At 36.6% G+C, this 17215-nt stretch overlaps 2 protein-coding genes across 4 annotated transcripts; both read right to left on the bottom strand.

The window, feature by feature from the left end:
• Positions 1-110: 110 nt before the first annotated feature.
• LOC108988717 (pentatricopeptide repeat-containing protein At1g11710, mitochondrial) lies at positions 111-2908 on the bottom strand. 2 transcript variants are annotated; one of them, XM_035688650.1, is made up of 3 exons: positions 2811-2908; positions 466-2483; positions 111-358 (listed from the first exon to the last, which is right to left on the bottom strand). In XM_035688650.1, the coding sequence occupies exon 2, from the start codon at positions 2443-2445 to the stop codon at positions 475-477; it is 1971 nt and encodes a 656-aa protein (XP_035544543.1). In that variant the 5' UTR covers positions 2446-2483; positions 2811-2908; the 3' UTR covers positions 111-358; positions 466-474. The 2 variants fall into 2 exon arrangements, with proteins under 2 accessions (XP_035544543.1, XP_018817590.1); XM_018962045.2 differs by having other exon boundaries at positions 111-2483.
• A 1080-nt stretch (positions 2909-3988) lies between these two features.
• On the bottom strand, positions 3989-16553 carry LOC108988714. 2 transcript variants are annotated; one of them, XM_018962042.2, is made up of 9 exons: positions 16471-16553; positions 14284-15957; positions 13810-14170; positions 10762-10846; positions 9750-9806; positions 9238-9297; positions 8913-9134; positions 6761-8356; positions 3989-4846 (listed from the first exon to the last, which is right to left on the bottom strand). In XM_018962042.2, the coding sequence occupies exons 2-9, from the start codon at positions 15848-15850 to the stop codon at positions 4346-4348; spliced, it is 4449 nt and encodes a 1482-aa protein (XP_018817587.2). In that variant the 5' UTR covers positions 15851-15957; positions 16471-16553; the 3' UTR covers positions 3989-4345. The 2 variants fall into 2 exon arrangements, with proteins under 2 accessions (XP_018817587.2, XP_018817588.2); XM_018962043.2 differs by lacking the exon at positions 16471-16553 and adding an exon at positions 16047-16363.
• Between the last annotated feature and the right edge of the window lie 662 nt (positions 16554-17215).

Here is a 17215-nt window from a genome sequence, read left to right as displayed (position 1 = left end):
GTTCTTTTTTTGTTTACTAGATGCAAACCAAACTCTTTTTCAAATCATTTACCTTGAGTGTTTATTGTAAAGGGAACTTGTTTGTGTATCCAAGTGGTAGGATCCGGAGGTGAACAAAATTTACTAAATGAAACTAGAACATGAAGAAAAGAAATTCCACAAATTATCTGTGTGGAGCAAAAATGACCCCCATCTGTGATCCTACAAAGGCATCTCTTAAAAGAGTTTACATGACCCTCCCATAAAGCCAAGTAACATGCCGTTGTAACACGATTGTGGCGGGAGTAGAGACGTTACCATTTACCAACATGTTGAATTGGTAGATCAAAAAATTCTTCATTCAAGAGTCTAGGGGGTCCTAAAGCACAAACAAAATATGGATGAATACATGCTTGGTCAACACAAGGAAGTAATCTACAAAGGCTTAAAATGGCCATACTAAACTTTTGAGTTTTTGAAGCTCACTTTGCCATGCTAAACTGCAGTCTTTGCATTGTCTTCGTGAAGAAGTGGGCTAACAATCGTCTTATATGTTTGTCTATCAGGAATTACTCCCTTAAGCACCATCTCATCATGCAATTCAATCACTTCCTCTGGACTGCAATTCTTACTGAAATGGGTAACAAGAGTTGTATATGTTATGAAATCAGGAACAATGCCACGAAGAACCATCATCTTCAAAAGGTCTTTTGCTTCTTGAAAACATCCAAACTTGCAAAAGAAGTTGATTAATATGTTGTAAGTGACTCTGTTCTCTAAAATCCCCACCTTTCTCATTTCCGATACCATCGCAAATGCCTCATCAGCCTTCCCACCAAGGAAATAGCCATTTATCAAGGTATTATAGGTTATGGCATCGAGTAAACCCTTCCTACTTAAAATATCTACCAAAAGTTTAGCAACATCCATTGACGCTTCTCTGCATAAACCATTTAGAAGAATATTGTATATAACCAAGTTGGGACTTTCTTCCACCTTTATCATTTTGTCATAGACCTGAACCGCATGCTCTACATTTCCTTCCTTGCAGAACACATCAATCAAACTACCATATGTAACGAGGTCAGGGATTAAACCATGAACAAACATACTGCCCAGCAGTTGCTTAGCCCCTGCTAAATTTTTGTTTCTGCACATATAATCAATGAGGATATTGTGAGGATAAGCATCTGTAGTGAGGTTCCTTTCCATAATCTGGTTATTTAGTTTAAAAGCTTCTGTCATATATCCATTTATGCAAAGCCCCTTTATGAGGATTGAGTAGGTGAATTGATCAGGGCATATATGCTTATCAATCATGTCAGACAATAGCAAAGAAGCTCCCTCAATATCTCTCTCCTTGTACAGCCAATGGATAACTGTATTGTAAACAACAGCATTAGGAATTAAGCCCCTTTCCACCATTTCATTACACAACTTAAAAGCCTCCTCCAACCTCCCTCCTCTTGCATACCCATCTATCAGAGTCGCATAGGTCCTTTCATTGGACTCAATACCCAACTTAGTCATTTCATTATGCACTTCCTTTGCAGATCCTACACTCCCCATCTTGCACAACCCATTAATGACACAATTGTAAGTAACTGAATTGGGTTGTACAAACCCCCCTGACATCACTTCCATCTTCCTCAGAAGCTTCAAGTAAAGAGCCAAGTCACCCATCTTGCAAGCTCCATCTATGATCATGTTAAAAGTAACAACATTAGGCCAAATTCCATTCTTCAACATCCGGTAAAATATTGAGACTGCTTCTGGTAATCTGCATTCCTTACAAAGAGCATAAACAATCAAATTGAAAGTATTCACATTTTCACTATACCCATATGAAATCATTTCCCTGTACACCTCCCAAAACCTATGGATCTCATTCAACTTCAATAGGTGACCCAAAAAGTTATTCCAAGCATGAATCGTAACTGAATAACTCTCGGTCCTCAACTTCTTGATCACTTCATAAGCACCATCGGTGTCTCCAATCTGAGTACAAGCCCTGATCAATGCGTCAAACACTGCTGGACTTGAATCACATCCTTTATAACTATTAGCCAACCCTTCCAAAGCCTTCAGGGGAGGCACGCCAGCTACACAAATCAAGTTCCCCATAAGAGCCAAGGCATCATCGAATCTCCTTGAGTTGACCAACAAATGAATTACAGTACAAGAAGATTCCAATGAGTGTGAAAATTTCTTCTTCTCTCCAACCCAATTGTAAAACTCTAAAGCTAACAGCGGCGAGTTCTGAAACTCGAGAATGACACGACACACTAAAGAATTGTCGAGACTCCGCCACATTTGCTCCAAGATTCTCCATCTCCTCTGCTTTAAATTAACGCAAATTGCGCTAAACACAATATCCTCAGTACTTGGATTTGAGAACTGCTTACCTACGTGGAAGCCTCGGCGTATGAAAGCACTTCCTTTGGTTAAACAGAAGCTCAAAAACATAGAGTGCCTAAAACCCGGTTCATCAAATGGCCTACTACCTGCAGTAACAGTCAAGGTAAAGAAAAACCAAACCAGAGTAGCTTAAAATTCTACTAAAATATAGAATGCAAAGAACTTAAAACCCAGGTAAAGAAATGACCTTTTTTTCAGCAATATATAGTAAAAGTTGAGTAGACCCAAATAAGCGTAGCACCCAAATTCAATATCCTTTTTGATTTGGGATTTTATAGGAAACAGAAAAGAAATGGTTTTGCACAATAACGACTTAAATAGCGTAAAGAAAAAAAAAAAACCAACAACTCAAACTTTGGGAGGAAAAAATTAGCTGAACCCATATGAAAGCGAGAAATGGACTGAAGAGCTACCTCTGGAGCGTCTTTACTTGGAAGGAGAGATGATAGAAGACAATAGGAGAAAGGAAGGCTCTCTCTTGTGGAAAACAGTGTTCTGAAACGTTTGAGAGTGTGTCGCCGAAAACAAGCTACTAGTAATTTAGATGGTCGTGATAGTAGAAGTTCGGCCCTGAAACCCTAGGCCTATGAGCTCTTCGGCCCAAATCTCTCTCTCTCTCTCACGTGGTTGGAGGAAAGAAAATGAATTGGATTTACTTTTCGCTGCGTAGAAAACCGGTGGGAATTAATAGATCAGAACTTTAAAGAAAAATATTGAAATGTCATGTCACACAATTCCTTTACCCGTATTCTTTTTTTCTGATAAGCTTAACCCATATTCAAAACTAACCATTCGAGATCATATCTATTAATTATTTCAGATCTTATGGGTCCAAGAGCGGATAATCGTTTCAGCCCTTGCTGGAATTTTAGGCTCCGATTGAATACGCAGTTGGTCCCGTATTATCTTATCTAAACGTTCAAACAATATTTAAACATAAATAATTTTTAATTTCTCTTTCATACTTTTGCATCTAATCATTATAAATTTATCAAACTTACATATAATACAATATAAAACATAAAAAAAAAATCAAACTTTTTAAAATTTTAAAACAAAAATAATATTATAATATTTTTTTCAACTTTTTCTATCATTTTTTAAAATCTATAAAATTTTAAATCTAAATCAAACTATTTCACTACCATTTACAAACTATCTTAATATTATTGATAGATTTATCATCTTATCTCATATGAGTATTCAAACTCTCATATGAGTATTCAAACGAGACTTTTGAATATTACCAAATGAAGTGTCGTTTCCCTTGATGAGCTTTGCTACACAATCTTCCCTACACTCCACACTCCACAATTTTTTAAATTTTTTAAAATTTTTTTTTAAGTTTATTCTTTTTAAATTATTTCAAATTTTTTATTCATTATTCATATAATAAATATTTAATAAAAGAAAAAAATAATAAAAATTAAAAATAATATGGAGTGTGGAGTGTTAAAAAATTGTGAAGATTTTTTTGTTACTTTTAACACTTGCACATCAACCCACAAACTATTCGTAGAACTGCTCCTTTTTTTTTTTTTTTTCCTTCATCATTATAAACAGTTTTCTGCTATCGCCTAGAACTTCATTGTTAGCAAAACCAGCCCCTTGAAATGAGGTCATTTTAGCCCAAAACTGAGATCAATGGAGAATATACAAGCAAAATGTCTGTACACGATCCCACTCCCGAAACAAGCATAAACAGAGACAGATTCTATCAACCGATGGAATAATCCGTCAACCACCTATGCTATAATGCATATCCAAAGCCTTCCACCCCCGCTCCACCAAATCAATCCCACTGTTTCTCATGCCTTCATAAAAAATATTCACCAAACAAGCCTAAGCTGACCTCTTTACTTCCACTGTGACCCCTTTTGCTTGCTAATTGGGTTGCTGACATGGGAGAAAGTACTACCAGCCCTCGTGAACATAGACAGAGCAGCAATCAATCAAGCCTATCTTTACCATCACTGCTGGAGCTTCCAAAAGACAATCTTACATTCAAACTTGTGTTAGTTCTGTATGCACGCTTTCTTGGTTTTTTCAAAGTGGAAACGGCAAGAGGACCAAGGCTCAGCTGCCGTGCCATATCCATAGCATGTTTCTGCACAGTAACTTTTGTGCTTGGTTTTTTCTTATTGCAAGATCTGATAGGACGACATGAAGACAAATTTTCTGTTGCAGGACCTTCACCTATACCTCTCTCTTCATGCTTAGTATTTGAGTTCAAAAGACGATCTGGTGCACATGAATCTAAACTCAACCATGAAGAATTACTAGTATCATCCTTTCCTTGATTAGACAAACCCAACTCTAGGGAAGGAGTGATGTCCTTTACAAGGATGCAAACATCACCTTGAGGATGACAACAGGTCATTGGTTCACATTGTTTATCACCACCAGAAGCAACTGTCACTTGATTTTCCACAGTCAAATTCTTGCCGTCCTATTAAGTAGAGACAAAACAGAAACTTGTGAACAAAAACAAAAAGGAATATAAATCTTAATGCAAAATAATAATCATCCTCCCTCCCAAAGAGAGAGAAAAATAATGTCTATGGAGGGTAAAAACAAGAGATGATGAGACGGAAAAGATTTTTTTTTGATAAGTGAGAAGAAGATGAGACGGAAAAGAATAAGAGAGCAAACCAACCTCATGGTGTCATAAACCAAATTCATCGAGGAAATATATGAATATGCATAAAAACATATATGCTTCTAGTGATGCTAGATACAAGCCAACCCATAGGGGTTGGCTCGATTGTAAAGGCCTTGGGCTTGGGGGAATGCTCCCTCCATGTCTAAGGTTCAAATCTCCTTGGGTACAAACAATCTCTAGGGGCTATTAGACTGGGAGGTTTTCCCCTTGAATTCTCTGAGGTGGACTTGCGGAAAACTTCTTGTCAAGGGCCTGTGCACTCCTAGGATTAGTCGGGACACTGTTCTCGAACATCTAGTGCCAATAAAAAAAATGCTAGATACAAGCGTAGGGCATGCAACCCTCGTGCAGTCCATTTTGGGGAAAAAAGAAGTGAGATCCACCATAAAAAAAATAAAAAAAAAAAAAAAAAAAAAAAAAAAAAAAAAAAAAAAAAAAAAAAAAAAGGAGGAGAGAGAGAGAGTAGATTTTCTCAGGTGGGTCCCACTTTTTTTAAAGGGCCTACATGGGCTTGCACACCCTAGGCCTGCACAAATCATTTTCCTATGTTTTGGACCAGGGTAGAAAATATAGAATTTCCAAATATGAGAGGGCATGTTTGCAAGATTAAGGGCCCGTTTAGATACTTAGAATATCTCATTATATCTGTGAATATTAATGAAATGGTTTGGGTTAAGATGTTTTATTAGGTTTTAAGAAAGAAGAGAGAAAAGGTTGAATAAATATCTTATAAAATTAAAAAATTGTTTGACTATAATTTGTCAATATTATTTTTGTTTTGAAATTTGAAAAAGTAGGGATTGTTTTGTGTTTTGTTTGGGAGTTTGGAAAAATTGTAATGATTAGATGAAAAAGTTGAAGATTTGAAATTGAAAAGTGTTTTGTGTTTGAGTGGTTTGAGAAGGAAATATCTGAGGAATAATTGAGAATAGTTGTGTTGCCAAACGGACCCTAAAACACAAGGTGCATTCAGTAAGGTGTGATTGGCCAAACAAATGCAGAAGCATAAGATTGTGCTGATTATTAATTTTTCAAGAAACTGGCCTTTGGGATTAGGCTAAGTGGTCAAGAGTGGCAGGGATGGCGATAGGTATTAGGTTTAAATCTTTCCTAACCAGAAATGGGATCTTTATATAAGAAATCAAAGAATTTATAAGGAAACTCAAAAGGCATAGCTGAAGTGCACAAGAAGTATACAAGAGAAAACACCTAACAAGGAAATAGAAATCAAAGCTGATTATCAAAGTGATGCACAATCCAGGATATAACCATGCTAAATATTAAAAAATAGCAACTACATTGAAAAAGATCATAGCTACCTGCAATCAACAATGCCAATTCTAAAATAAGAAATGAACTTAGAGCAGAACGGCGGAAAAAGTATGCAACAGCAAACACCAAATATTTAAAAAGAATGGCTCTTTTGAATAGATGTTTTGTGTGCAACCCATGTCTTGAGAAAAATTGAGAGCGCAAAGTCCTATTCTAGTATATTTCTTCTTTTGAAGGTGCGTTCTGGTGGGTGGGTGGGTGGGTGGGGAACATAAGTTTGAAGCATTCAAGATATAAAAGGTCAGAGTTCATTCTGGAACACAACTATATAAAAACAATAATAATAAAGTTCTAGCTGCAATAAATAGAATTAGGAGCACTAATACAAAAAGGCAATGCTTTTCATTAATCAAAAGAAAAAGTAGTCACCTTATTTTGCATCTCAACAATTTGTTCACATCCTGATCCGTCCTCTCCTTCAGAATCAGCCATCTCCTCACACTCAAACTCTACATGTTCTTCAGTTTCTTCATCAGAGTCACTCAACTCTTCCTGTTCCATCACAATCTCCGGATGAGACTGGTCACCAATATCATCCACGTTGTATCTGCTGATGTTATTACTTGGTATTGTCAATCCATGGCCACCTGAAATAAGGTTGGTACTGACTTTGGAACAAGGAGGATAACTGATGTTTTGAGTTCTAGTTGCGGCTGCTGCAATTACTGACATTGCTGGATTATGTGCTGTCACATCACTGCTTTCCACACCCTCCCCCTTTCTGGATGTATAACTTAGGTGGATCTCCAAGTCTAGCTCATTAGCTTTCTCAGTAGGGCTTACAGGATTAGGACCAGAAGCTAGACCATGACTTACTAGTGACTCGGTCTGGAGACTATCAAAAGGACTTTGAAGCTGACCAGATGGTCCAGATTTTCCATCCAAACCAGTAGATAGGTGTGCAGTTGAGCAGGCAGCTGCAGAATCAGTACAGACATCATCAGTTCTTTGTAGCAGTTGTTGGAAGTCAATGCCAGAAGTTACTGAAGTAAAATCCTTTGACTTCAATGATTTATTAAAACGTTGAACATAGTTTTCAAGCTGAGGATTATGCAGGAGATTTATATTCAACTGAGGCCGATTTCCTGAAAAGAAACTGAAAGAAGTAGAAGTACTAGTGCCGCAGTTCGATGGATAATGTAGCAAATGCCCATCTTCAGGGGCCTGGATGGGTAAAGGATGCATCTGAAGATCAGAATCAGAGCGTCTTTCATCCAGAAGACATTTATCCTTGACAACTTCAGATTCTTCTGCATGCGAATGTAAAACATTGTCTTGCAGTGGACTGCTTTCATTCTGTCGAGATTTTACTAAATGGGGGGTTCCCAATTTCACAGCACGAGGATTACGAGAAACTACATCTTCTATTCCAGAATTACCAATACCAACTCCAGCAGCAGAAACCTTAGTGGGTGCTCCAAACTGACAACCTTTGAAGTCTGTCTGAGAGACTATACGGACAGATCGTGGAAGATTCACAGGTGGCAAGTCTGGTGCTAATTTCACTATGCGGGAATTAGTGGCACTACTATTTCTACGAGCCCGATAAGGCCGTAAACAGAATGGGGATTTGCTGCTATTTGATGTCATAAAAGAAGCCGGATGATTTGGTTCCATGGTATTAAATGCACAATTTCTAGCGCTATTTACCTGACATGAACTATAGGGTTGCTGCGTATGCTGTGACAAAGGCGGAAACTTGTGCATGATACCAGTCTGGGGTTGAGCCTCTCTAGACCCATTATAGTTTATCTGCTTACTGATTGTAGTCCCTTCTTGAGGCAGTCTATCCTTAGGAAGGATTTTTTCTTTGAGATTTGAGCAAGGATGAGCAGAAGAAATGAGACTGAAGGTACCAGACCTCCAATCTGCTGAAGATGCCTGGTGTACATGCGTTTCACCTGCATTATCTATGCTATCATCTCCACTGTTATTCTCCCCGCCAGTATTTTCAGCCTGATTGTCCTGCACCAAATACAACAATTGTGTAAAGTTAAATCGTCGTTTACGAAAAAAAAAAAAAAAACCTCAATTGCCAATTAAAGAGATGAAGCAAAGCTTTATAGTAAGGCTTATGAGCCAAGCCCCAGCCCAAGGCCAAAATTTTCCACCTTGATGAAACAGAGTAATGCTATGGCAGGTTCAGCAAAAGAAGAATATATAACACAATAATTGTGTTACTACTATGAACATGTAGATGTTACCGGGAAAGTCAAAAAAAGGTTATAAGCAAGCATTGTATTAGCATGTAATCTAAAATTATAAATTATAAATTTCATAATTTAAAGCCCCATGCCCAATTCTATTCCACATTATCATCAACTTGAGAGCATAATAATTGATGAACCAAGATTGTGCTATGTGAATTGGCCGGCTAGTTTACAGCTCAACCACAAATTCCATGCTATTACACAGTATTGTCCAACCATCAGCAACTCATTAGAATATTGTATAAAATGAATGGGAAGATACGAAGGATTAAATGTTAATGCTCGTTTTCTGTCTTCAGAGGATAACAAACCTCCTTTTCAGATACAGTTTGCCAACTTGTCAGATCTGCAGTTTTGCACTTTCTTCTTCTAGCCTCATATAATCGTCTCTTCTCCTTTTTTGCTGCATCCTGCTTATATGACTTCTGAGTTCCCAGGGCAATGCGCCACTGCCGAGGTAATAAAGATGGGTCTCTATGTGGAACAACAAATCTCCACACAGACATCCAATCCAATTTATAAAGCTTAAGTCCCTGTGTGCAATTTGGATTTTACGGTAAATCATACACTATCAATCGAATGAAAATCTTCTTAAGAGAAATACAAATAATCCAAAAAACTCTTAATCAAATTTACCTCCTGAATATATGTGATCTCTTCCACAGTCAAAGGAGAGGTTTTCATTCTTCGAACTGCCTGCATGTAGTAGTAAACAACTACATTATATTTTTACCAAATGAAAAATGAGAACATAACCCAAAGACTTGTCTTGTAGACCTATCAGCTTTCACCACTATTCACATCGTGTTAAACAATATGACTAAAGACCACCTGCTGCAATGAAATATTACCTTTAAAATATCACGGGTTACAATTTTTGGATATCCTAATATCGTAAATTTCTTCCAACCATTCAATGTGATGAATGCTCAATTGAAGAGTCAAGAGCTCATATCCGATCTATTTAATTAAAAAGATGAAGAGATCACAACCAAAAATGCCAAGTTTTTTTTTTTTTGGGAGAGAGAGAGGTAACCACAACTTAAGTTTGTATGCATTATCTGGGAAAAAATCCACTTCAAAATAAGAATAAGTAGCTAGGTAATCAAGATAATTTATCTTCATTATGCTCAAGATTGCAGACATACCTTTATGGGATTTTCTGGTGCTTTAGATGAGCAGCGATTTTTTTGCCTAACAAATATCTGCAATGAAAGTAGCATATGCAAATTCAAAAACACACTAATGCTTAATGCTGAAACATACAGTGATGAATGATGAACTACAATAGGTCTAATGTCAACATCACATCCACATTCACAAAGCGCAAGAACTCGCAAAGGGCAACTCCTCTATTCATCATGATCATGAAGCTTTAAAACCAATTTCAACAATGGATCTATGGGCCCAAAAAAATAAGAATTTTTTTTTTTACCATATTTACCGATTATCATTTTAAAAAGGAAACCCTTAAAAAAAGAACTACAAAATAATTTTTTCTCTCGTAGAGAGAGAAAGATAGGGAGGGAGAGGTAGAATAAATCACATATACTTACACCCATGGAGAGGTAGAATAAACTACCTGTGCCACATCTAATTGGTCCAATATGGAGAACCAGAAAGGGGAATGGGCCAGGATTTCTTGGTTAATAAAAAGTAGGTACAGGCAAGGAGCAAATTAAAGGTGCCCCAAGGCCCGCTATACTCACTAAATTAACCTCAATATCTTTTATAATTTTAACAATAGCCCTACATACACGATGTATGATATAATAGGATTTCGACATTTTTTTTCCTCTAATCTCCAGCAATCACCATTTCTAGCTTCCCTTTTGGTCTAGGCCCCAAGCAGGTCTCCGCATATAGAAGCATAATAGTAGTTTCCATAGCCATCAAGTACAAAATAATTTCTATGCAGTCTTATGCAGTAATCTAGTTTCTTTCATCTTTTAATTAAAAGAAAAAAGTTTCTCAGCCACAGTTTGGAGCTAAGAAAATAAAAGGTGAAGAATTTATTTGCATTTCCTTTTCCAAAACAAATTGTTCCTTCCCTCCTTAGCAGAGACAGCAGGAGGAATGATAGCACAAACGATAACCAATCTTAGAGCTCATCTGGACATGATTACCAGATAATATTTTTCTTTACATGTCTAGAAATACCTGATTCTTCGACTTGCAAGGAAGAAAACGTTGTTGAATCGCCTTCCAATCTGTATTATATTCCATCAATCCCAGTGCTAATAGCCTGCATTGAATCCCAATATAAAACACAAGAAACTTCACAAACATATCTTATAAGTTTATCATAGGTTTTATATGTCAGTAGCCATAACCAGGCCCATTGAAATAATTGAAGGAAACAAACAAGCAACATAAAAGGCTAATAATTAACACCATCATCAGTAATAAATAGGATCTGTAGGCATCTATTTCTACATTGCGAGGTGGCGAGGACCACATGGGATTATTTTTTTACAGGACTTGAATTATCATAGGTCATGCCTCTTAGATTGGTGGATTTTTTAGGTAGCTGGAGAGGTCTCCGAGGTAATTCACAAGTCGCATGTATTGGTCTCTATCTGCATGTGTAGGTGTATATGGCTACACATTGTTCTCATGGGTGGGGGCCATTGTTTGTAATAGACTAATTGTCCATGACTTTTTACTATCAGTTGTAAACTCTAGTTAGGTATTTCTCATGTATACTCTCTATGTAATTGGGCTTTGCCTACTCTTTATGAATAAAATATCTTGATTACCGATCAAAAAAATTAAAATAAAAATAAATACACAAATAAATAGGATCTCTAGGGAACTACAACGACCAAAAAAAGTGTCCTATATTCCCATACTTTTATACTTGAAACTAGGGGTGTAAACTCAAACCAGAAAACCGGACCGGTTTTACCGGTTTTGAACCGGTCCGGTCCGGAACCGATTTTTAAAATGTAAAAACCGGCCGGTTCCGGTCCGGTTCCGGTTCCGGGATTTTTTGGACCGGACCGGTTGATTAAAAAAAATAAAAAATAATATTTTTATATATAAGTTTTATACAAAATATTATATATATATTAAATATTAATATATATAAGTTTTATATATAATATATAATTATAAATTTTTATGTGAAATTTTATATATAACATAGATATTTATATATGAAATAATTTTTTATTATAATTTATAAATTATTACATAAAATGTTAATACTAAATCACTAAAATTTTATAACTAATAATAATATATAACTTATAACTATACCAATAGTCTAATATTAATACTATTATATAGTCTAATATATTAATAAAAGTATAAGACAGTTTTTTTTAAATCAATTTTTTTTTTTTTTATAAACAAATTTTTAATGACAAATTGTGAAATTTACATTTTAAAAAAACCGGAAAACCGGACAGGACCGGACCGGAAACCGGTAAAACCGGAAGTACCGGTTTAGGAAGGTAACCGATGCGTAATCGGTTTTGAAAAATACAAAACCAGTACATACCGGTTCGGTCCTAGGTTTTATCTAAAACCGGACCGGACCGGACCGGTTACACCCCTACTTGAAACAACTTTAAGGGACCTACAGCTTTTTTATGAAAGAAAGTATCCTCATAAATAACTATTTTCCACCTCTAATCAAACCTGCAGTCTTATAAATTAAATGGTTAAACACCAAATTATTCCACATGCTTTGTTATTAGACTGTTAAAACATGCATACATGGAATAACATCAGGCAGGCACCATGGAGAATTTCAAAAAATAATAAATTTATTTAAAATGTTCTGAATTGCTTAAAATTAACAAATAACAAAAAAATATGGAAAATGATAGGGATTCCGCTGGGGGATCCCGCTCATGGCCCCGCTCCATTTTTTTTAGTTTTTTTTTTATTTAGTGATTAAGAAAATGTTGTTTAATAATATTGTGAATTTTTTTCTTTTTTAAAAAATATTTAAAAGTGTTAAAAAATGATGTGAAAAAAAAAAGTTTTAAATATTTTTTGTTTTTTTTTTTTTTCACATAATTTTTTTAACACTTTTAAATATTTGAGAAAAAAAATTCACAATATTATTAAACAACATTTTCTTAACCATTAAGTAAAAAAAAAAAAAGAAAGAAAACTTGAAAAATTTTAAATAAATGGAGCGGGACCATGAGCGGGAGATCCCGCTGGGGATCCCTAGCATTACCCAAAAGATATTTAAAAATGGGCAGGTGGCCTTTGCAGGGCCGACCCACAGTGGCTTGATCCAGGCCACCATAGGTTGGCCGGGTGGTGGGAGGAGACCCTCCCCTCCCCTCCCCACCACCAAGGGTGGCCACTCTACCACCCATGGCAAGAACTTTGCTTGTTTTGGAATAAAATTTATTATTATTTTATTTTTTGGTTTCTGGTTACTTCATATAGACTTCAATGGACTGAGAGTGCACAGGCACTCAGTAAGGAATTTTCCACAAGTGCACTTTGGGTAATTCAAGGGAAAATTCTCCCAGTCCAATGGACCCTATAAATTATTTGCACCCAAGAGGCTTTGAACCAAAAACATGGAGGGAGTAAACCACCAAGATCAAGGTCCTTACCACTTTAGCCAACCTCTAGGATTTGCGTTTTGCAATATTAATAATAATACAACTACAGGGAGTAAACTGTTCAATTAAAAAGTACCATAAGTAATTTAATTTATACAAGCCATAGGGACTAGTTTTGGGTTTAATCTCATGTTAAGATTAACTTTGCATAAAAATTAGTTGTAGATACAAATCAATTAAACTTCATTCTTCCAAAAAATCACCTTGAAATGCTTTTATCTCCCACTGCATAAATCAACATAACTATCCTAATTGGTGAAAATGGCATTAGAAATTATGCAAAAATCATGAATCTTAGGAAAGATTCCTGTTCATAAGCAATCCTAAGACTTTCTTCAAAATGTTATATTCTAAGATAAGAATCTTAAAATCCTCTCAACTCCATGGTTTTTTCTTTTTTTTAAAAAAAAAAAGAGGTTTCCTTTCCTATTACTATCAATACAGAAAGTCAAATACATCAAATTTAAGTTTCTTCTTAAACCTTAACAGAAGTAGAACTATGAAAAGTAATGCACCTTGATGTGAAGCATTTCTAAAACTGGCAAAAAATGAATAATCGAGATAAGTAAATCCACCAATTCAGTAAAAGCAATAAATAAAGCACGCAACTTACTCATCCTCTGCATCGGTGAAAAGCACCCGATTTACGACAGCTGCAGGGGGTGGTTTATGTGGAAATAATGATGGATTGAAGAAAGGGAAAAATCTTTGAGCTAGCTTTGAAATTTCTTTTGGAACTAAAGCAACTGATTGCCTCTTGGTACTTTCAACAAGTGCAGCAGCCAATGTTTTTTTAGGTGGCTGTTGACTGGGTAAAATTGGCACCGTTTTAACAACTGAGGCAATGGGCCCCCTTAAAACTTCACAATTAGCTTCAGGATATGATGGGAAACAAGGAAAGGGAAACAGCGGTTCTCTTACAAAGGGAGCATCACTAGCAGATTTCACCTGACGCTGTCGATAGTCCTGAACAGCTGAGAAAAGAATTTTAAACAAATGAAAAAGCATACTACAGAGGTTAAACTTTTGAACAAGCATATGATTTCAAAAACATGAAAAACACTTTCAAACATTCTAAATGACATACCAGTATAAACATCATCCATATACCTTCCAGCTAAATTGAGTGGAGCTACATCCAAGATGGACAGTACAAGACCGCTTATAAAAGGCACCCAGGAAAAGCCCACATTGTTTTGGAAGGAACCCAAGTGCCCATTAGAAACATATTCACATCTCCCATTAGAAGGAGACATGTTTTGAGAAGCCGCCATCTGGTTAGAGCACGCTCTTTGTGCATTAAATGTAGCACATGATTCTAAGGTGTATTGTGCAGGGGCAATTTTGGGAAGTTCATCTGGCACGGATGAGCAAACATAGGGAGGGTAAAAGCAAATGCTAGGATATGGGACATTTTTCCATGCTAATACTTCATTCCGTTTTTGAAGTATCTCAAAAATCAGTCCACGAACCTGGGAGGCAATGTGTTGCCGAGAAGAGTCAAGAACACACAGAGAAAATACTTGAACGAGAAGTTGCACATGTTCGTGTATCAAACAATGTAACTGGCCAACTTGATGGGGAGTAAATCCTCTAATAAAACCATCTTCCGCTGTACAAGAATCAGGCATTGAGGTTTTCCCATCAGTAATAGGGAAGGGTGCAATGGGTCCATTTGGCAAAACTGGCAAGAGGGGACGTAATGGCCTCTTTGCCTGTCCTGAAAGCTTCTTTTGATATTGGGCAGAGTCTTTTTGGCGCCTATTCTGCCTAGTTTCCGGCCGTCGTCCAGTTCCATTGCACTCCTTTTGGGCCTTTTCCCTATTACATACATCTACATCACTCTCCAGCAGCTCTTCAAGCTCTATCTCAAAATCGGCATCATTATCTTCATCTTCGTCATCAACATTTTCATTCTCTTGATTTGACTGGCCATCGCCATCTCCACCATGTAAAACAGCAGCAAGAAACTTCCTGTACTCTAGTTCATCATCAACATTTTGAAGGTCGTCATCATCATCAGTTTCTTGAAGAAAAGTCTCCAGTTCGTCAAGCGAGAAACTTGCAAGGGAATAACGGGCCCTAGTGCGTGTGCAGATAGCATCCTCTTTCTCTAAATCTGACATGGGCTTTTGGGAATATTGTGTATTACTTAACTCGCCAATCATAACATCATTAGAATCAGCTCCAGTGTCATTTTCCTTTGTTTGGACGGTACCAGTTTTTAATGGAGAGTTTAAGGCAGATTTTCGTTTCTTGGGATTTTGGGCAACAGAATTTTGCAATTCCCTCTCACACACTCCTTCGGGAGAAACTGTAGCTTGCATCAATGTTTCCTCTTCACCGTGCTCAAGAGCTCCAATGACATAATTTTGCACCTCACTAGTTGGCTTTGATGGATTATTTCCTTCACCATTATCAACGATCTTTCCACCATTGTCGAAAACATTCCCATTCAAACCGTCAATTTCAGAGCTCAAGCTCGAAGAAGCTTCCGGTGAAGGGGTTTCCTTTAGAAAGGGATTGAAATCTACATCTTCCTCTTCGTCCTCCTCAGTTTTCAAAGAACTTTGATGGCTTTCGGAATCAGGGCAAGCATTATGACAACCAACATGCCCAGCCTCAGTTGATTGTGCATTTGAATATGTAGACATTTCAGATAAAAGATGAAAGCTATGTGCTCAAGATCCGTATAGACGTCTAGATGCCATGACAAGCCCGAGTATCCACGAAATGAAATTCAACACAAACGCATACCACCCTGAACCATTCCAAAAGCATAAATTAATACAATTTCAAGTTAAAAAAAACATCAATCTCACGTATACACGTTCATCCATGTCAGTGTACCTGTTCAGTATCAATAGCTGATCAAATCCAAGTTGACTATATAACAACTTAATCAGCAGGTTGTTTCGATAAAAGGTAAATCTTAACATGAATGCTACTTTACATCGCTAAACGAGACGCCGATTAGATCGGATTCGGCAAATTCCAACAATGCGATGAGCTTCTCAAGACCGAGAACGAAAATAACAAAGGAAAACCCAAAAGAAAATCAACAGGGAAAAAACGAAGTAGAAAAGGTAAATTCAACAACTAATTTGACTGCATTGTCTTCAAGTCTCAGGAACCCTAGAGCCCAAAACATAAAGAACAACGTGCCGAACCAAAAAACATCGGGAAACCAGTCTGAGAACAATATGGTGGTAACTCTATGGATGGCATCGAAGCCAAAAAACAAAAATATAAGTTGTGATGGACGATTACGTACCAGCGGAACGGTTGTGAGAAGACGGAATTGGGCGCTCCGGGACCGTCAACTCTGTCGTACTAGGTAGGGAATGAGAATGGAAGTTATGAAACAGAACCAGGCGACGTCGTTTCTATCTGTTTTGAACGCAACACGCACCGTTTTGAGTGCAGGGCTTCTTCCCACCGGTTTCTTTGCGGGGTTGATTGAAACGGAGGGCAGGCCTATGAACTTAAGAAAGATTATAAATTAAGGGTGACAATATGTGACACGATCTCTTAATTTAATACAAACACGATATGATAATAGTGGGTCTGAATTTAGTTTTAACGGGTTCTGATCAAAACGAGTTGAACTGTTAAGACACAATTGCTTAACGGGTTGATAAAAGGTCAATCTATTATGACTCGTTAAGAAAGTTAAAGTTACAATTATACCTCTATACCTAAAAGTAAAATTGTTGAAATTTTAATTTTGATATTTTTATATTTGGATTGTAATTTTGGACTTTTAGTTAGTTTTATATATATATTTTTTTATAGATATTATGATTTTAATATTTATATAAAATTATACTAAACTTAATTAAGTCAAACGGATTAATTTCGGATTTGTTCAATCCATTTATATAAACGGGTTGAAACGGGCCGTGTTGTGTCAACTCATTATATTAATGGGTCATGTTAGGGTTTGAAATTTTTACACGATAAGCTTAACGGGTCGTGTTCGAATTGACCCATATAGTATAATATACATGTCTTCATAC

The sequence above is a fragment of the Juglans regia genome, chromosome 3 (assembly GCF_001411555.2).
Source record: "Juglans regia cultivar Chandler chromosome 3, Walnut 2.0, whole genome shotgun sequence".
NCBI classification, from domain to species: Eukaryota; Viridiplantae; Streptophyta; class Magnoliopsida; order Fagales; family Juglandaceae; genus Juglans; species Juglans regia.
The sequence above is the reverse complement of the archived record's forward strand: the minus strand, read 5'-3'. Positions and strand labels throughout refer to the sequence as shown.

Coding starts and splice junctions, on each gene's coding strand:
- LOC108988717 (XM_018962045.2), bottom strand. CDS start 2,445: ATGTTTTTGAGCTTCTGTTTAACCAAAGGAAGTGCTTTCATACGCCGA.
- LOC108988714 (XM_018962042.2), bottom strand. CDS start 15,850: ATGTCTACATATTCAAATGCACAATCAACTGAGGCTGGGCATGTTGGT. Junction 10,847..13,809: donor TTCACCGATGCAGAGGATGA/GTAAGTTGCGTG, acceptor GATTCAATGCAG/GCTATTAGCACTGGGATTGA. Junction 9,135..9,237: donor AGATCACATATATTCAGGAG/GTAAATTTGATT, acceptor AATTGCACACAG/GGACTTAAGCTTTATAAATT.